This window comes from Oncorhynchus clarkii, chromosome 1 (assembly GCF_045791955.1).
Source record: "Oncorhynchus clarkii lewisi isolate Uvic-CL-2024 chromosome 1, UVic_Ocla_1.0, whole genome shotgun sequence".
In the NCBI taxonomy this organism is placed as follows: Eukaryota; Metazoa; Chordata; class Actinopteri; order Salmoniformes; family Salmonidae; genus Oncorhynchus; species Oncorhynchus clarkii.
This window is the reverse complement of record NC_092147.1, coordinates 15,142,719-15,164,369: the sequence shown is the minus strand read 5'-3', so window position 1 is coordinate 15,164,369 and position 21,651 is coordinate 15,142,719. Positions and strand designations below refer to the sequence as shown.

At 42.9% G+C, this 21,651-nt stretch overlaps 1 protein-coding gene across 5 annotated transcripts in view; it reads left to right on the top strand.

Annotated features, from left to right (window-relative positions):
* Positions 1 to 21,651, top strand: part of LOC139374918 (paralemmin-1-like) — a 65,654-nt gene that overhangs the window by 26,680 nt on the left and 17,323 nt on the right. For all 5 annotated transcript variants that reach the window (XM_071116374.1, XM_071116552.1, XM_071116281.1 and 2 more), the window contains exons 2-3: positions 3,254 to 3,299; positions 9,139 to 9,219. In XM_071116374.1, coding sequence (XP_070972475.1) covers positions 3,254 to 3,299; positions 9,139 to 9,219 — 127 coding nt within the window. The remainder of the gene's footprint in view (positions 1 to 3,253; positions 3,300 to 9,138; positions 9,220 to 21,651) is intronic.

Here is a 21,651-nt window from a genome sequence, read left to right as displayed (position 1 = left end):
ATGACTACATGATTATTAACCATACACATGACTACACGACTATTAACCATACACATGATTATTAACCATAGACATGACTACATGACTATTAACCATACACATGATTATTAACCATAGACATGACTACATGACTATTAACCATACACACACGACTATTAACCATACACATGACTACATGATTATTAACCATACACATGTCTATTAAACAAACAACAATTACTATTAACCATACACTAATGACTATAAACCATACACATGACTATTAACCATACACTAATGACTATAAACCATACACATGACTATTAACCATACACATGACTACATGATTATTAACCATACACATGTCTATTAAACAAACAACAATTACTATTAACCATACACTAATGACTATAAACCATACACATGACTATTAACCATACACTAATGACTATAAACCATACACATGACTATTAACCATACACTAATGACTATAAACCATACACATGACTATTAACCATACACTAATGACTATAAACCATACACATGACTATAAACCATACACATGACTATTAACCATACACTAATGACTATAAACCATACACATGACTATAAACCATACACATGACTATTAACCATACACTAATGACTATAAACCATACACATGACTATTAACCATACACTAATGACTATAAACCATACACATGACTATTAACCATACACTAATGACTATAAACCATACACATGACTATTAACCATACACTAATGACTATAAACCATACACATGACTATTAACCGTACACTAATGACTATAAACCATACACATGACTATTAACCATACACTAATGACTATAAACCATACACATGACTACATGATTATTAACCATACACATGACTACATGATTATTAACCATACACATGACTACATGACTATTAACCATACACTAATGACTATTAACCATACACTAATGACTATTAACCATACACATGACTATAAACCATACACTAATGACTATTAACCATACACTAATGACTATAAACCATACACTAATGACTATTAACCATACACTAATGACTATTAACCATACACTAATGACTATAAACCATACACATGACTATAAACCATACACTAATGACTATTAACCATACACTAATGACTATTAACCATACACTAATGACTATTAACCATACACTAATTACTATAAACCATACACTAATGACTATTAACCATACACTAATGACTATTAACCATACACTAATGACTATTAACCATACACTAATGACTATAAACCATACACATGACTATTAACCATACACTAATGACTATAAACCATACACTAATGACTATTAACCATACACTAATGACTATAAACCATACACTAATGACTATTAACCATACACTAATGACTATAAACCATACACTAATGACTATTAACCATACACTAATGACTATTAACCAGGCACATGACTATAAACCATACACTAATGACTATAAACCATACACTAATGACTATTAACCATACACTAATGACTATTAACCATACACTAATGACTATTAACCATACACTAATGACTATAAACCATACACTAATGACTATTAACCATACACTAATGACTATTAACCATACACTAATGACTATAAACCATACACTAATGACTATTAACCATACACTAATGCCTATTAACCATACACTAATGACTATTAACCATACACTAATGACTATAAACCATACACATGACTATTAACCATACACTAATGACTATAAACCATACACATGACTATTAACCATACACTAATGACTTTAAACCATACACATGACTATTAGCCATACACTAATGACTATTAACCATACACTAATGACTATAAACCATACACATGACTATTAACCATACACATGACTATAAACCATACACATGACTATTAACCATACACATGACTATAAACCATACACATGACTATTAACCATACACATGACTATTAACCATACACATGACTATTAACCATACACTAATGACTATAAACCATAGACTAATGACTATAAACCATACACATGACTATAAACCATACACATGACTATTAACCATACACTAATGACTATAAACCATACACTAATGACTATAAACCATACACATGACTATAAACCATACACATGACTATTAACCATACACTAATGACTATAAACCATACACTAATGACTATAAACCATACACATGACTATAAACCATACACTAATGACTATAAACCATACACATGACTATAAACCATACACATGACTATTAACCATACACTAATGACTATAAACCATACACATATGACTATGAGTGTATCTATGAAATAATGTGTGTAGGAAAGCTAAGCAGCCATGGGACTGATCTGCAAATGTTCTGAATTCCTCGGGTGTGAAAGTTCTGAATTCCTCGGGTATGAAAGTTCTGAATTCCTCAGGTATGAAAGCATAGATGCATACATGTTTCCTCTCTAGTAAAATGCTTGACCAGCGGGAAAGGGATTTTACAGCTATCAATGAGACTGGAGGAGGAAATTCAGATCTCACTCTCTCTCTCTGGTGTATGTCTCTGTGTGTGAAGGAGATATTTTTTAAAGTCATAAATACCTAGGCCCTTTCATTTCTACAGTGTGTGTATCATGATTTGCTTCTTCTTTTGATTTATGAAGTGCTACTGACTGGCATGAATTTGACTCAGTGCTTTGGCAACATGGGGCTACTCCTGTGCATTTGTAATCAAAGGAGAGAGAAGGAGAGGGAGTGAGATGCTTGTTAATGTCTGTTTGTGAAATTAATTTAAAAGTTTGTATTTAAGGTAACCATGGGTGGAAGAAACGTAACTTGGCCTTACCAACACTTCTCAACATCAACATGTTTCAAATGCCAAGAGACCCATAGTATCTAAGACCACAAACCTAATAGACTGGCTGTGTCTTCAGAATGTTGTCTTCACGGCCAATTGTCTTGTGGGTTTCTTGTTAATCGTGTTTAACATCCTCTCTCTCTCTCTCTATATATATATATTTTTCCCCCTTCCTCTACCCACCCTTTTCTTCTTTCTACCACCCTTCCTTCATTCCCCTCTCTCCCCCTCTTCCTACCTCCTGTTTCTCCCTCCCCTTCTCCCCTCTCTTTCTCTTTCTCGCTCTCTCTCTCCCTAACTCTTTTTCTTTCTTTCTTTCTTTCTTTCTTTCTTTCTTTCTTTCTTTCTTTCTTTCCTCTCTCTCTCTCTCGCTCTCTAATTTCAATTGTTTCTCTCTTTCTGGCAGGATGTCTGAGGGGCTGTCACAGCAGGAGAGAATCCAGGCTATAGCGGTAAGTGATAAGATCATCATGCCACATGTGTTACATTGTTACACTCTCACCCTCAAAACACTTTCTATACAGTACAATCTGCACAGATTGACATACTCCGACATTACTACACAGGGAAACGATTGCAGCACCTAATATGCTTGTATAGAGTTGTAGATGGACTGGTTGGGGTTTGATGGATTTTATTGGAGATTTCCTCATCCACTTTCATTTATGTCCTCAGCTTTCCGAGGGTGTTCCATGAGCGTTTTGCTCATTCATCTTTTGAGGTTTTAATCATTCATTCTTACCAACTGGGAAGGAGAATTAAAACCTTCCATTCCTAAGCCCATGTCTTTCAGCCCCAAACTCTTTCTCTTCTCCTCTATCTTGCTCTCCTTCTAACAATCTTTCGCTATGTCTTTATCTGCCTTACACACACACACACACACACACACACACACACACACACACACACACACAGAGACACACACACACACAGAGACACACACACACACACACACAGAGACACACACACACAGAGAGACACACACACACAATTATCTTTAAAGATTCTGCCTTATTCATTCTTTGCCTGGATGGAGAGAGAGGTACTCACCTGTCTCTATCTATGCCTCCATCTCTACCTCCCCCTTCCTCTACACACCCTTTTCCCTCTCTCTCTCCTCCTCTCCCTACCTCTCTTTCTCCCTCCATCTCTCTCGCTCTGTCTCCTTCTCTCATTCTTTCAATTTAATTCGTACCCTTTTTAATAGTGCTGCATGAGAAAAACCTACAGACAGACCTAGCCAAGGCCAGTGCTGTAGACTGCCTATACCCTCAACTCCCCTCCCCTCTCTTTCTATCAGCCTTATGTCTTCCATAACGATAGTAAAATAATTTAGCTAATTCTGCCCACATGGTAATTGAACCCACTACCGTAGTGTTATAAACTAAGCACTCTAACCAACTGAGCCAGCCATCTTTAACCTTTTATTTAACTAGGCAAGTCAGTTAAGAACAAATTCTTATTTGCAATGACAGCCTACCCTGGTGATGCTGGGCCAATTGTGCGCCACCCCGTGGGACTCCCAGTCACAGTTGGATCTGCTGCATCCTGGATTCGAACCAGGGACTGCAGTAATGCCTCTAGCACTGAGATGCTAGAGCAGCCTTACTCTAAAATTGATTACAGCCTTACTCTTAAATGTATTAAATTGTTTATTTTCCTCATCGATCTACACACAATACCCCATAATGATGAAGCAAAAACTGATTTTTTTGAAATGTATGCAAATGTGTAAAATAAAAATAACATATCACATATACATAAGTATTCAGACCCTTTACTCAGTACTTTGTTGAAGCACCTTTGGTAGTGATTACAGCCTTGAGTCTTCTTGGGTATGATGCTACATACTTGGCACACCTGTATTTGGGGAGTTTCTCCCATTCTTCTCTGCAGATCCTTTCAAGCTCTGTCAGGTTGGATGAGGCTCTTGCTGGGCCACTCAAGGACATTCAGAGATATGTCCCCAAGGTACTCCTGCGTTGTTCTTGGCTGTGTGCTTAGGACCGTTGTCCTGTTGGAAGGTGAACCTTTGCCCAAGTCTGAGGTGATGAGTGCTCTGGAGCAGGTTTTCATCAAGGATCTCTGTACTTTGCGTCGTTCATCTTTCCCTCGATCCTGACTAGTCTCCCAGTCCCTGCTGCTGAAAAATCATGGGCATTAATATGGAATTGGTCCCCCCTTTGCTGCTATTACAGCCTCCACTATTCTGGGATGGCTTTCCACTAGATGTTGTAACATTGCTACAGGGACTTGCTTCCATTTAGCCACAAGAGCATCGGTGAGTTTGGGCACTGATGTTGGGCGATTAGGCTTGGCGCGCAGTCGGCGTTCCAATTCATCCCAAAGGTGTTCGATGGAGTTGAGGTCAGGGCTCTATGCAGGCCAGTCAAGTTCTTCTACACCGGTATCAACCATCCGTTTCTGTCTGGACCTCGCTTTGTGCTGAAACAGGAAAGGGCCTTCCCCAAACTGTTGCCACAAAGTTGGAAGCACAGAATCATCTATGTTGTAGCGTTAAGATTCAGCACTCGGCGGTCCCATTCTGTGAGCTTGTGTGGCCTACCACTTCGTGGCTGAGCTGTTGTTGCTCCTAGACATTTCCACTTTTACAGTAACAGCAGAAATTTGACCAACTGACTTGTTGGAAAGATGGCATCCATCATAAGATGGCTTCCTATGATGGTGCCACGTTGAAATTTGCTAACCTCTTTAGTAAGGCCATTATACTGCAAATGTTTTACTATGGAGATTGCATGGCTGTGTGCTCAAGTTTATACACTTGTTTGCAACGAGTGTGGCTGAAGTAGCCGAATCCCTCAGAGACATTCAAAATGGGCCAAAATAGATTTGAAAGGTACAGAGTAGCTTCAGGCTTAAACTTGAAAAATGTGGCATTTCAAGTTAATTCACTGATTTACTCTATGGGTGATGAAGGATATAGGATATATCAAGGATATATTAAATCCTTCACCTTTGACTGAGGAAGAGAAACGTAACTACAGTGCCGTTAAGACCGTTTTGAAATGCATTTCCTAAGGCGACACAACATTGTATTTGAGAGAGCTAGGTTTAATGTGGGCAAACAGGAGCTGACAGCATTATCACACCTGTTCACAAGCTAGCGGAACATTGTTATTTTGGCTCACTCAGGGAAGAACTGATCTGAGATCAGATTGTAGTGTGAATAAGAAATATCTCACTTTCTGTAGTTACAGTTGGATTCCTAGCTTACCTTGTCAAAAGCTATGCAGTGGCAGCTCTATGCAGAGTGAAGAGAAGGAGGAAATGCATGCATCTTTATACTGTGCTAAAAAAAACTGAGGGGAACAGAGACAGAGACAGATGTGGAGAAAACAATCACAGACAGGGCCAGTTTATCCAACACAGAGCAAAGATGGAAAGAACTTGGCTATCACATTGGCATGTGAAAGGCTCAGCCAATAACTTATTTATTACCTTATCCTCCCACCCCCAATGTCCCCCTACTCCCCAGTGTCCCCCCCACTCTCCAGTGTCCCCCCCACTCTCCAGTGTCCCCCACACCCCAGTGTTCCCCCGCCTCCCAATGCCCCCCAGTGTCCCCCACACCCCAGTGTTCCCCCGCCTCCCATTGCCCCCCACCCCCCTGTCCCCCCACCCCCAATAGGCTGATAGTTTCAACCATATTGCTCACACCCTATCCAATTATTCTCTGATCAACAAGTGCCTGGGTTTAGGGGTAAGTGGATTGTCTTTGATTGGGTTTCAGTTGGCAGGCTTGTGAATTGTATTTCTAATGCTTTTGGAGCTGGCTTGGAGCTGGCTTGGAGCTGGCTTGTCTGGAGACAGAGCAGAGACGAAGTCATGTAGACTATGGCCAGATCTTTTAAACATAATACCCTGCCACAGTTGCGATTGGTGCTGTTTAAATTTAAGGAAGATTTTTTATGTTTTATGATGTTTTATGAAAATGGCCTTATTGCTATTAAGGCATGTTGGATGACGGTCATTCATATTCCATTCACTCAGCTCAATGTAACATCGATAGGTTTAGGCTACTACATGATACTCACATTTTCCCTGGACCCATCATGAGGTTGTTACAACCAAGCCTATGAATGAAAGATATCTTTTTCTTTGCAACTCTGCCTAGAAGGTCAGCATCCCAGAGTTGCCTCTTCACTGTTGATGTTGAGACAGTGTTTTGTGGGTACTATTCAATGAAGCTGCCAGTTGAGGACTTGTGAGGTGTCTCCTTCTCAAACTAGACACTCTAATGTACTTGTCCTCTTGCTCAGTTGGGCACCGGGGCCTCCCACTCCTCTTTCTATTCTGGTTAGAGACAGTTTCCGCTGTTCTGTGAAGGGACTAGTACACAGCGTTGTACGAGATCTTCAGTTTCTTGGCAATTTCTCGCATGGAATAGCCTTCATTTCTCAGAACAATAATAGACTGATGAGTTTCAGAATAAAGTCCTTTGTTCTGGCCATTTGAGCTTGTAATCGAACCCACAAATGCTGATGCTCCAGATTCTCAACTATTTTTAAGAAGGCCAGTTTTATTGCTTCTTTAATCAGGACAACAGTTTTCAGCTGTGCTAACATAATTGCAAAAGGGTTTCCTAATGATCAATTAGGCTTTTAAAATGGTAAACTTGGATTAGCTAACACAACGTGCCATTGGAACACAGGAGTGATGGTTGCTGATAATGGGCCTCTGTACGCCTATGTAGATATTCCATTAAAAATCTGCCATTTCCAGCTACAATAGTCATTTACAACATTAACAATGTTGACACTGTATTTCTGATCAATTTGATGTTATTTTAACGGACAAAAAATGTGCTTTTCTTTCAAAAACAAGGACATTCCTAAGTGACCCCAAACTTTTGAACGGGAGTTAATTTTGTATAGTTTTATCCAAAAAGTCGAACTTTTTAAAATGTTTCACTGTTTTTATTTTATTAAATGCACTGAGTAGGATGGTTCTCCCCTTCCTCCTCCTCAGAGCCTCCTTTGCCTGGCACAATGAGAAATGCACGGCTCATTGTGTGTATGTGTGTGTTATTGTGTGGGAAGAACATTTTGGAAGTGGGCTGCTCATTTGATTATTACATGGATCCGGCCTCTGACAAGCTTCTTAAATTCCAGCCCCTTGTATCGCGCTTGAACAGCCTGGGATATAAGTGCAAGTTGGTGGCGCTGATATTTGTTAGTCTCGGCCACGTACATAGGCTTACGGTATGTGGCCTTCAGATGGCACGCCTGTCTCAGACTATGGCAAAGTAACCGGCAAGGTACTGCTCTGTTTCAGCCGTTAAGGGCAGGACAAGGTGCTTTTTGTATCCTTATGTGTCCTTGTATCGCAGAACTTTTAAATGTTTGAATCCGTCTTGATGTTATATGATTGGTGGATTCAAATAAAGGTGTGTGTGTGTGTGTGTGTGTGTGTGTGTGTGTGTGTGTTTGGGAGGTTGAATATAAGGACTTGAATTAGTCCAAGTCATATTGGGGTATAAGAGAGTCATGCCATGTGTTCCTATAACCTCAAGTAAACAATTTCTATCCAGCAAACCTTCTGTATAGTCAACTTAGAGCACATATTGATTTAGATTAGTCACCTTATCCAGCACTGTATGAAATTCAGCCTAGAATGCCCTTTCAAACAACTCTTTCATATCAAAATACCAAGCCTGAAGGAGGGACACTGTGACACAGCACATGCCAAAGTATGTAACTGTTGAGCAGGACAGCTCTTCAGGAGGAGAATGTTTATGGTTTCCTCTGTACTAGAGTGGAATGGCCTAGTAAATCTTATATCTGTAGTTGGCCACTACAGCCACAGGGTCTGTGTCAGGAGTGTAGCTCTTCTAACAGTGTGGACCTTTCATTTCTCTATTGCTATGATCTGTGGTAGATTGTATTTACTGAGGAGATTGAATGGACAGTCTGGACAGTAGCCTCTCTGTAAATACACATATATTTCTGTACACACTTGAATATGGTTAGTACTGGTCTTTAGTAGATGAAAGTTTGAGTTTTTACATATTTATTCCAGTTGAGGAGTCCAAGACACAAACGAAATGAGGCCAAATATCAGTTGCACTGGGAATTTAGTGCCGTAATGGACCATTCACTGATTACTCACTGTTATGTCACTGTTTACTAGAAAACGGAGACGATCCCAGTGTTGCTGGCACTATGCCCCAATCCACTGAGCAACAGGAATCTACAGGGGTAGAACATGTTGCCACTGTTTCTTAGGGTGATCATATCATCTCTACTCTGTGTTTTCCCTATGCACCAACAGGAGAAGAGGAAGAGGCAGATAGAGGTCGAGAACAAAAAGAGGCAGCTGGAAGATGACAGGAGACAGCTTTCACATCTCAAGGTAAGAAGGGGGACCTGGGACATGATTGGAAACTGGGGGAAGAGAGGCACTGGGAGGTGGGGACACACTGCGGGGGACTGGGGAGACACTGAGTGGTGGGGGGACACGGGGGGAACTGGGGGTTGGGGGACGCTGGGGGGGATACTGAGAGGTGGGGAGACACTGGGGATTGAGGGGACACTGAGGGGGGGCACTGGGGGTAGGGGACACTGGGGGGAGGGACAGTTATGTGGGCTTCACATTACAATGGAATTGAGTGCAGGAGCATTGAAAAGTTCAGTTTTATTTTAACGCTGGAAAACAAATGTCTTGATCGTCTATCTCTACCTCTTGTATCAGTTAAATATCAGAGAGTCATGCTCTGATACGCCATGCTCTGGTACGCCATGCTCTGATACGCCATGCTCTGGTTTGTCATGCTCTGGTACGCCATGCTCTGGTACGCCATGCTCTGGTTCGTCATGCTCTGGTTCGTCATGCTCTGGTTCGTCATACTCTGGTTCGTCACGCTCTGGTTCATCACGCTCTGGTACGTTATGCTCTGGTTCGTCACGCTCTGTTTCGTCATGCTCTGGTTCGTCATGCTCTGGTTCGTCATGCTCTAGTATGTCATGCTCTGGTATGTCATGCTCTGGTATGTCATGCTCTGGTATGTCATGCTCTGGTATGTCATGCTCTGGTATGTCATGCTCTGGTACTTCATGCTCTGGTATGTCATGCTCTGTTACGTCATTTCTCGTACATCATGCTCTGGTACGTCAAGCTCTTGTACGCTATGCTCTTGTACATCATTCTCTGCTACGTCATGCTGTGGTACGTCATGCTCTGGACGATACGCTCTGGTACATCATACTCTTGTATGTCACGCTCTTGTACGTCATGCTCTGGTATGTCATGCTCTGGTACGTCACTCTCTGGTATGTCACTCTCTGGTACGTCATGCTCTGGTACGTCATGCTCTGGTATGTCGTGCTCTGGTTCTTCGTGCTCTGGTTCTTCGCGCTCTGGTACGTCATGCTCTGGTACGTCATGCTCTGGTACGCTACGCTCTGCTATGTCGTGCTCTGGTACGTTATGCTCTGGTACTTCATGCTCTGGTACGTCATGCTCTGGTTCGTCATGCTCTGGTTCGTCATGCTCTGGTACATCATGCTCTGGTACGTCAAGCTCTTGTACGCTATGCTCTTGTACATCATTCTCTGCTACGTCATGCTGTGGTACGTCATGCTCTGGACGATACGCTCTGGTACATCATACTCTTGTATGTCACGCTCTTGTACGTCATGCTCTGGTATGTCATGCTCTGGTACGTCACTCTCTGGTATGTCACTCTCTGGTACGTCATGCTCTGGTACGTCATGCTCTGGTATGTCGTGCTCTGGTTCTTCGTGCTCTGGTTCTTCGCGCTCTGGTACGTCATGCTCTGGTACGTCATGCTCTGGTACGCTACGCTCTGCTATGTCGTGCTCTGGTACGTTATGCTCTGGTACTTCATGCTCTGGTACGTCATGCTCTGGTTCGTCATGCTCTGGTTCGTCATGCTCTGGTACGTCATGCTCTGGTACGCTACGCTCTAATACGTCATGCTCTGGTTCGTCATTCTCTGCTACGTCATTCTCTGTTACGACATTTCTCGTACATCATGCTCTGGTACGTCAAGCTCTGGTACTTCATGCTCTGGTACGCTACGCTCTAGTACGTCATGCTCTGGTTCGTCATGCTCTGGTACGCTTCGCTCTGGTACGTCATGCTCTGGTACATCATGCTCTGGTAATTCATGCTCTGGTATGTCATGCTCTGTTACGTCATTTCTCGTACATCATGCTCTGGTACGTCAAGCTCTTGTACGCTACGCTCTGGTACATCATTCTGTGGTACGTCATGCTCTGGTATGCTATGCTCTGGTACGTCATGCTCTGGTACATCACGCTCTGATACGTCATGTTTTGGTACGTCATGCTCTGGACGCTACGCTCTGGTATATCATACTCTTGTATGTCACACTCTTGTATGTCATGCTCTAGTACGTCACTCTCTGGTACGTCACTCTCTGGTACGTCACTGTCTGGTACGTCACACCCTGGTACGTCATGCTCTGGTACTTCGTGCTCTGGTACGCCATGCTCTGGTACGCCATGCTCTGGTACGTCATGATCTGGTACGCTACGCTCTGGTATGTCGTGCTCTGGACATCATGCTCTGGTACTTCATGCTCTGGTACGCTACGCTCTAGTACGTCATGCTCTGGTTCGTCATGCTCTGGTACGCTATGCTCTAGTACGTCATGCTCTGGTACGCTACGCTCTGGTACGTCATGCTCTGGTACTTCATGCTCTGGTACGTCATTCTCTGGTATGCTATGCTCTAATACGTCATGCTCTGGTTCGTCATGCTCTGGTAAGCTATGGTCTGGTACGTCATGCTCTGGTACGTCATGCTCTGGTACGTCATTCTCTGGTACTTCATGCTCTGGTACGTCATGCTCTGGTACGCTACACTCTGGTATGTCGTGCTCTGGTACGTCATGCTCTGATACGCTACGCTCTAATAGTCATGCTCTGGTTCGTCATGCTCTGGTAAGCTTTGGTCTGGTACGTCATGCTCTGGTACGTCATGCTCTGGTACATCATTATCTGGTACGCCATGCTCTGTTACGTCATTTCCTGTACATCATGCTCTGGTACGTCAAGCTCTTGTATACTACGCTCTTGTACGTCATGCTACGTATGTCAATCTTTCGTATGCAACGCTCTGGTATGTCATGCTCTGGTACGTCATGCTCTGGTACGTCATGCTCTGGTACGCTACGCTCTGGTACGTCATGCTCTGGTACTTCATGCTCTGGTACGTCATTCTCTGGTACGTCATGCTCTGGTACGTCGTGCTCTGGTTCTTCGTGCTCTGGTACGCTACGCTCTGGTACGTCAGGCTCTGGTATGCTACGCTCTGGTATGTCGTGCTCTGGTACGTCATGCTCTGGTACGCACGCTCTAGTACATCATGCTCTGGTTCGTCATGCTCTGGTACGCTACGCTCTGGTACATCATGCTCTGGTACGTCATGCTCTGGTACGTCATGCTCTGGTACGCCACTCTCTGGTTCGTCACTCTCTGGTACGTCATGCTCTGGTACGTCATGCTCTGGTTCGTCACGCTCTGATACGTCATGTTCTGGTACGTCATGCTCTGGTACGTCATGCTCTGGTACGCCACTCTCTGGTTCGTCACTCTCTGGTACGTCATGCTCTGGTACGTCATGCTCTGGTACGCCACTCTCTGGTATGTCACGCTCTGGTGTGTCGTGCTCTGGTACGTCATGCTCTGCTACGCACGCTCTAGTACGTCATGCTCTGGTTCGTCATGCTCTGGTACGTCATGCTCTGGTATGTCATGCTCTAGTACTTTGTGCTCTTGGTCTTCATGTTCTAGTACGCTACGCTCTGGTACGTCAATTTCTTGTATGCTATCCTCTTGTACGTCATTCTCTGGTACGTCATGCTCTGGTAGGTCATGCTCTGGTACATCATGCTTTTGTATGCTACGCTCTGGTATGTCATGCTCTGGTACGTCATGCTCTGGTACGTCACGCTCTGGTTCATCCTGCTCTGGTACTTCATGCTCTGGTACGTCATGCTCTAGTACGTCATGCTCTGGTACCCTACGCTCTGGTACCCTACTCTCTGGTACGTCATGCTCTGGTCCGTCATGCTCTGGTATGTCATGCCCTGGTACGTCATGCTCTGGTACTTCATGCTCTGGTACGTCATGCTCTGGTATGTCATGCTCTGGTAGGTCATGCTCTGGTACATCATGCTTTTGTATGCTATGCTCTGGTATGTCATGCTCTGGTACGTCATGCTCTGGTACGTCACGCTCTGGTTCATCCTGCTCTGGTACTTCATGCTCTGGTACGTCATGCTCTGGTACGTCATGCTCTGGTACCCTACGCTCTGGTACCCTACACTCTGGTACCCTACGCTCTGGTACGTCATGCTCTGGTCCGTCATGCTCTGGTCCGTCATGCTCTGGTCCATCATGCTTTGGTCCGTCATGCTCTGGTATGTCATGCCCTGGTACTTCATGCTCTGGTACGTCATGCTCTGGTACATCATGCTTTTGTATGCTACGCTCTGGTATGTCATGCTCTGGTACGTCATGCTCTGGTACGTCATGCTCTGGTACGTTACGCTCTGGTCCGTCCTGCTCTGGTACTTCATGCTCTGGTACGTCATGCTCTGGTACGTCATGCTCTGATACGTCATGCTCTGGTACCCTACGCTCTGGTACCCTACGCTCTGGTCCGTCATGCTCTGTCTGGTATGTCATGCCCTGGTACATCATGCTCTGGTACTTCATGTTCTGGTACGTCATGCTCTGGTCCGTCATGCTCTGGTACGTCATGCTCTGGTACGTCATGCTCTGGTACGTCATCCTCTGGTACGTCATGCTCTTGTACTTTATGCTCTGGCACGCTACGCTCTGGTATGTCATGTTCTGGTACGTCATGCTCTGGTACGTCATGTTCTGGTACGTCATGCTCTGGTATGTCATGCTCTGGTAAGCTACGCTCCTGTACATCTTGCTCTAGTGCGTCATGCTCTGGTACGTCATGCTCTGGTACGTCATTCTCTGGTACATCATGCTCTGGTACGTCATGCTCTGGTAAGGCTATTCATACATTTTAATGTAGTCTGGGTTTTTAATGGAGGTCGAGGTCCAATATCTGAAATTGCATTGAGTGTGATGGTTTCCTACGCCCTTTCATTTTAATATATTGTTTATTTATGAGTGCTGTGTTGATGCATCAGATTTTAGTGGGGTAGTTAACCGTGCCAGTAAGGCCTGGCAGGAACTCGGCACCGAGTCCTAAAAGTCTAGAGGGGTAGAGGGGAGTCTATATAGAATAGGCACAGCAGGAGAGCACTCTGAGATCTTGAAGGACTTGGCTGGGGCTGCTAGAATTGAACTTGTGCGCTGGGCATCAGTAAAGGGTATATGTGTATGTGCACGCATGTGTGTTAGTTTGCATATGTGTGCGTGCGCATGTTTGTTTGTGTGTGTGTTTGTGTATGTGTGTGTGTGTGTGTGTGTGTGTGCATGCATATGTGTGCGTGTGTTTGTTTGTGTGTGTGTGTGAATGTGTGTATTCAAGGGTCCTGAAGGCACATGGCTGGACAGAGGAAGCCCTATGCTCAGACAGCAGATGAAGAATAAAAATACCAAAACGTTTGGCTAAAAGGACATCCTGTTTTGGGGCAGGAAAAAGACACACTTCCCCTGCTAAATATGCAGCTCATTGTCTTGTCCTGCTTTACTTTCAGCTACATTATCTGCATTCTTGTATCGTGGAAAGTGAGTTTGGCGTCGTCGCTTTTGCTTGCGTTGCTTTTTGCTTTTATTCAGTTTCTTACACTGCAGTTTGTGGCCTCTGAAACATTTAAACATACACTTTCATCGCTTTACAAGTACCATTCACTTCAGTTATAATTCACTTTTTGAAACAACAAGATTAAACCCTTTTAGTTGATTGACTTGAACCAATCTCCATATTGGATTCTACTGCAGTTCTATTTTCTTTTGTTTGTTTGTCCAATGGATGGATTGAGCATGAATGGATATTAAGCAGGATTCCACATATGATGCATCCCAAATGGCAACCAATTCCCTAAATAGTGCACTACTTTTAACCAGGGCCCATGTGTCTTCGGACACATCCAAAGACAATTGCTAAATGGGGATGACTTGTGTGTATGGTGTAATGTTTGGTCCCCCCTCGTGAGAACTTGTTCCTGACCGTGTGTTAGAATGTTGTTGTAGCCAGGCTCTGCTGGTTCCCTTGTTAAGAAAGGTCAATCTGCTGATTAGAGGAAGAGACTGATCCCCGAAAACCACTCAAGGACACTAATAGTCAGGGGAGTGGGCCACCGAACGGCAATGACACATCAGGATACACACGCACACACACACACACACACACTGTCCAAATAGGGGGCTAAGAACTCCGTTCTTTGTCAATCTGCACTCTGAAAAGACATAATTGATTGGTCATTATGTGGTCAATGAAATGGATGAAGAAGCAATTGTTCAAATCCAAATCAGATGTTATTGTTCACATACACGTATTTAGCAGATGTTATTGTTCACATACACGTATTTAGCAGATGTTATTGTTCACATACACGTATTTAGCAGATGTTATTGTTCACATACACGTATTTAGCAGATGTTATTGCGGGTGTAGCAAAATGCTTGTGCTTCTAGCTCCGACAGTGCAGCAATATCTAACAGTTTCACAACATATACCCAATACACATACATCTAAGTAAGGAATGGATTAAGAATATATATACATATATGTCAGAGCGACATTGGACTAAGATCCAGTGGCATAGTAGAGAATACAGTGTGTATATATATATATATATATAAGATGGGTGATGCAATATTTACACACAATTAAAGTGACTAAGATACCGTAGAATAGTATAGAGTACAGTTCACACATATGAGATGAGTAATGCAAGGTACTGAGACATTTATTAAAGTGGCTCGTGTTTCATTTTCTTAAAGTGGCCAGTGATTCCAAATCTATGTCTTTAGACAGCAGCCTCTGATGTGCTGGGGATGGCTGTTGAACAGTCAGTAGTGTAGTATAGAATACAATACAGTATATACATATGAAATGTGTGACGCAATATGTAAACACAATTTAAAAGTGACTAAGATACTGTATAATTGTGTGGAGTGCAGTTTATACATATAAGATGAGTAATGCTAGATACGGAAAAATTATTAAAGTGGCTAGTGATCCATTTCTAAAAGTGGCCAGTGATTCCTAATATACGTCCATAGGCAGATGCCTCTGATGTGCTAGTGATGGCTGTTTAACAGTCTGATGGCCTTGAGATAGAAGCTGTTTTTCAGTCTCCCAGCTTTGATGCACCTGTACTGACCTCGCCTTCTGGATGATGTGGGGTGAATAGGCAGTGGCAAACACAACAGGCATTAAGCATGTTAGAGTAAAACACCTATTTATGTTAAGTGACCAGTTTGTTTGCACTCAGTTTTTTTCAGTCTCACAGCAGACATGGTTTTATTTCTGTTTATTTTTGATTAGTGCAGGGATTTGTACAGTATAGACTATTGGTTGTGAGGATGGACATCAGGGCTGTGAAAGGTCAATGCTCTACCAACTCAATCAATCCATGAAACGGACTAAAAATCAACTCCTCAATTTGCGTTGGCCCATTATTGTCGATAAAGATACTTTCGATTTCTTAATTGAATTTCAATCCATTTTCTCAGTTGAGTAATAAAAATAGAAATGGCCCCTGATGGACACAGGAAGTATGGTAGCACAACAGGAAAGGATGTCCCTTTGGGACTCACAGAATACAGCTTGTTTCTTATAGTTATAGTTTTCTGTCAATTTCAATTCAGTTAAACTCCTGTTTATTTCCCAATAGTCCATTTGGAAATATGACAAGGACATTGAGAAGCTATTACAGTGTCTTGCACATAACTTTGCTTGTCTGATCATGTTTGATTTGTAGAAAAAAGTATAATATGAAGCTAACTGTGCCCCTGATCTGATCTTTTACAAATGAATGAAAAAATATTTTCACTGACCATCCCAGTTGGAGTGTGAGTGTATGTGTACCATATCTGTGCGTGTCAGTATGCACATGTGTGTGTCTATGAGTATGCACACATCTACTGTATGTGTGTTGCTTGTTTAAGGGGCATCCTGCTCCGCTGGAACAGTGGCTCAAACACAGGTCACACGTGCGGGATCGGCTGTGGCTGTGCTGTTGTATCCGCCGGGGTGATGGTGTGTGTGCGTGCGTGCGTGGAAGGGTGTGAACAAGCGATGATGTCACTGAATCATTGAGCTCACCAGGGGAGGGGCAGGGAGAGAGGGAGGAAGGATATGCAGAGGAGAGGGATGAGAGAGAAAGTGAATGGGAGAGGAGAAAGAAGGGGAGAAAGGGGAGGATGGACAAGAAGACAGTGTATAGACATTAGAAAGGTGGAGTAGAGAGGATTGTGACAGCAGATTTTCTCTCCTTGTGTCATCAAAGAGAGGTGGCAGGGAAATAGAAACTGATCATGACAGGAGTTCTCTTTACACATAAATGCATAATGGTTGGTACGCACCAAGACTAGAAAATGAAATGTATTATGTTGTATCCAGGTTCCATTAACACAGACAGAGCCTGAGCGAGGGAGAGAGGTATATCCCATGAGAGAGAGAGAGAGAGAGAGAGAGAGAGAGAGAGAGAGAGAGAGAGAGAGAGAGAGAGAGAGTATATGTTTATTTTTTAACCATTCCATTGTAGATTTTGCTTTATGTTTTGGATCATTGTCTTGTTGGAAGACAAATCTCCGTCCCAGTCTCAGGTCTTTTGCAGACTCCATCAGGTTTTCTTCCAGAATGGTCCTGTATTTGGCTCCATCCATCTTCCCATCAATTTTAACCATCTTCCCTGTCCCTGCTGAAGAAAAGCAGGCCCAAACCATGATGCTGCCACCACCATGTTTGACAGTGGGGATGGTGTGTTCAGGGTGATGAGCTGTGTTGCTTTTACGCCAAACATAACGTTTTGCATTGTTGCCAAAAAGTTCAATTTTGGTTTCATCTGACCAGAGCACCTTCTTCCACATGTTTGGTGTGTCTCCCAGGTGGCTTGTGGCAAACTTTAAACAACACTTTTTATGGATATCTTTAAGAAATGGCTTTCTTCTTGCCACTCTTCCATAAAGGCCAGATTTGTGCAATATACGACTGATTGTTGTCCTATGGACAGAGTCTCCCACCTCAGCTGTAGATCTGTAGGTCTTAGTATTTTGTGTTTTCTTTATTATTTTGGTCAGGCCAGGGTGTGACATGGGTTTATTTATGTGGTGTGTTTTGTCCTGGGGTTTTGTTAGGTATTGGGTTTGTGGCTTAGTAGGGTTATCTAGCATAGTCTATGGCTGTCTGGAGTGGTTCTCAATCAGAGGCAGGTGTTTATTGTTGTCTCTGATTGGGAACCATATTTAGGCAGCCATATTCTTTGAGTGTTTCGTGGGTGATTGTTCCTGTCTCTGTTTGTTTGTTTACCAGATAACCTAAACAGCCTTTCTCACGTTTGTTGTTTTGTATAATGTTCATGTATGAGTTTTTCCTTTATTAAAGAACATGAACACCTACTACACCGCATTTTGGTCCGATCCTTGCTACACCTCCTCGTCAGAGGAGAAGATAGAAGAAAACCGTTACAAGTGCATTAATTTACCTGAAATGTAAAAGAAAATTCAAACCTTATTTAAACTGTAAACATTTTTGACCATTTGATACTGTAAAATAAAATACAATCAATAAATAATAATAAATTCAAATTGATCAGCAACATTAACTCAGGAGCACAATACAGTATATGAAACACTTTGACCTATAAAACAAAAATGAATAAAACAATTTGTGCTGATTTTTTAAAAATCAAAATGAGGAGGTCAGGATTAATGGCTACAATGAGCACGTTTTGCAGAGCACAGCTTTTCGAAGCGGGGTTTGAAGCATGATACTGCAACTCTCAGCTCCTGCTCAATGTTTAGCTGGGACCTGTACTTGGTCTTCAGTGCAGCAACAGCAGAGAAGCCAGTCTCACAAAGATAAGATGTTGCAAAAGGAAGAAGAATGCCCATGGCCCTCTCCCCTAAGAGTGGATACTGCCCCTCTACACTCAGCCAGAATTCATTCAGTGTCTGTGATGTGAACCTCAGTCTCAATGTGGAGTCAGAGGTCATATCAATGAACTGGTCCTCCTCTGCAGAGCTGAAACCAGTTGGAGCTGGTGCATTGAAAGGATCTCTCACCCAGTCATATTGGGAACTGTTTTCAGGGAAGTACTTTTTAAAGAATCCCATCAGTGATGAAATATGCTCCTTAATATATTCGACTGAGGTGGCATCATAGTCAGTAGTGTCAACAAATTCATGCAGGTTCTCGAATGAATCAGTATTTCCTTCATCAAGTGGCCTGCCCCACATTGCAAGCTTTCGAGTGAAAAAGCTGATCTTGTCTGTGACCTGAGGGAGGTGTTTATCTTTCCCTTGAAGCTGTAGATTTAGTTAATTTAGCTTTCCAAATATGTCACTCAGGTAGGCCAGTTTTGCCAGGAAGTTCTCATCACTAAATTTTTCTGCGAGGTCATAATTGTGCTCCTGCTCCGAAAACATTATCTGCTCTCTGAGCTCAAAAACTCTGGACAAGACTTTTCCTCGTGACAGCCATCTTGCTTCACTGTGAAACAGCACAGCTTGATGTTCAGCTCCCATGTCCTCACAGATAGCAGAGAAGACTCTTGTTTTTAGTGGTCTGGTCTTTATAAAATTGACTACACCTACAATGTCAGTCATAACATCACTTAATTCAGAGGAAGGGTGCCTTGATGCCAGTGCTTCTCTGTGTATAACACAGTGTGTCCACTCCGCATTAGGTGAGGCCTTCTTGATGAGAGCCCAAAGTCCTTTTCTCATCCCTGCCATGGTCTGTGCACCATCACTGCAAATGCCAATGCAGTTCTCCCACTTTAGCCCATTCTCAGTCAGGAAGCAGTACAGCATTTTGAATATCTCTTCAGCTGTGGCTCTGTCTGTGACATATTTACAAAACAGTAGATCCTCACACAGGGAGTTTGTCATGTCTAAACGTACATAAGCGATAAACAAACAGTCTTTGTTGCTGTCAGTTGCTTCATCGAACTGTAAGGCAAAGCGTTTGTCTTTGAGTTTATCTACCAGCTGTTCTTTACGATCGTTAGCAATGTCATTTATACTTCTGGCGACAGTGTCATTGGACAGAGGGATAGTTTTATTTTTGCAGCACTTGAGTCATCCAGCATGACAGAGACCATGTCTAATGCTGCAGGCAGTATCAGCTCCTCTGCTATGGAGTGTTTTTTTTAACTGAGCAATTATATGATGCTAACAGTGCTCGCTGGTTTACTGAAGTAGCATTCACAAAGCGGGACGATTGTTAGCAATATTCGGCACGTTTCCACTGAAAAAACTAATGCGGCTTATCAGCGTGATTGGGGTGTAATGTCTTTAAGTGACGCCTTCATTTATTTGGCTTCATGCTGTCCGCTGCCAACATTTTTAGACACAGTAAACATACCGGTCTTTCATTGTCTCCCACCGTAGTCACAGTGATGCCAAGCGCTACATACGCTTCCTCATATTTCCTCATCTTAGCTTTCGGGAGACTTACGTTTGTCTCATTATCTCCGTCTCTCTCCGCCTTTCTTTTCATCCCTGTTAAATATTTTTCCATGGTGTCTGTTATGGGTTTGTTATCTGCACTTCATATCTCCTGCTCTGTGCTGTGTGCTCTTGTTCGGTGCAAAAAAAAAATCTACTCCCTGCCGCAAAAAAAAGCATGTTCCCCGGGGTCACACGCGCCCCCCTGGCATCGCTCCGAGCTCCCCCAGGGGGGCGCGCCCCACTATTTGAGAAGGACTGGGTTAAGGTCACCACAATATGAATTATAGCACATGCTCTTATTAATTATGTCAGATTGATGATCTAAGGAAAGAGAACACGGCTCTGAACTGTAGACTTTATTCATGGCAAGGTGGAGGTGTTGCAAAGGGAGAACAAACAACTTAAAGAAACCTTGCTTTATGTACAGTGTCGATCAATCCAGGACAATCTAATATTTTCAGGGATACCGGAGAATGAAAACAGCAGAAGCTGGGGACACTGTCCGAGACGTTATATCAACTCAACTAAAACTGCCCACTGATGTTGTGCGTAATGTCACTTTCTCCAGAGTCCATAGAATAGGCAAGGCATCTGGAAATAAGCCACAGGCTGTTATTGCATGTTTTGATCAATTTAAGCAAAAGGAAATGACGAAGAACATGTGCAGAGGACTCAGAAACACTGATTTTGGAATGAATGATCACTTACCCACCGAGATCAATGAAAGGAGAAAAAAACTGTATCCTATCATGAAGGAAAAGCGTTGCCTGAATCAACGAGTCTCCATGGTGATGGATAAACTTTATATCAACGGGCAACTGTATCAGGACTCTAGAGTAACTCCCTGGCTATTTTAATCCAACTGTATCAGGACTCTATAGTAATTCCCTGGCTATTTTAATCCAACTGTATCAGGACTCTAGAGTAACTCCCTGGCTATTTTAATCCAACTGTATCAGGACTCTAGAGTAACTCCCTGGCTATTTTAATCCAACTGTATCAGGACTCTAGAGTAACTCCCTGGCTATTTTAATCCAACTGTATCAGGACTCTAGAGTAACTCCCTGGCTATTTTAATCCAACTGTATCAGGACTCTAGAGTAACTCCCTGGCTATTTTAATCCAACTGTATCAGGACTCTAGAGTAACTCCCTGGCTATTTTAATCCAACTGTATCAGGACTCTA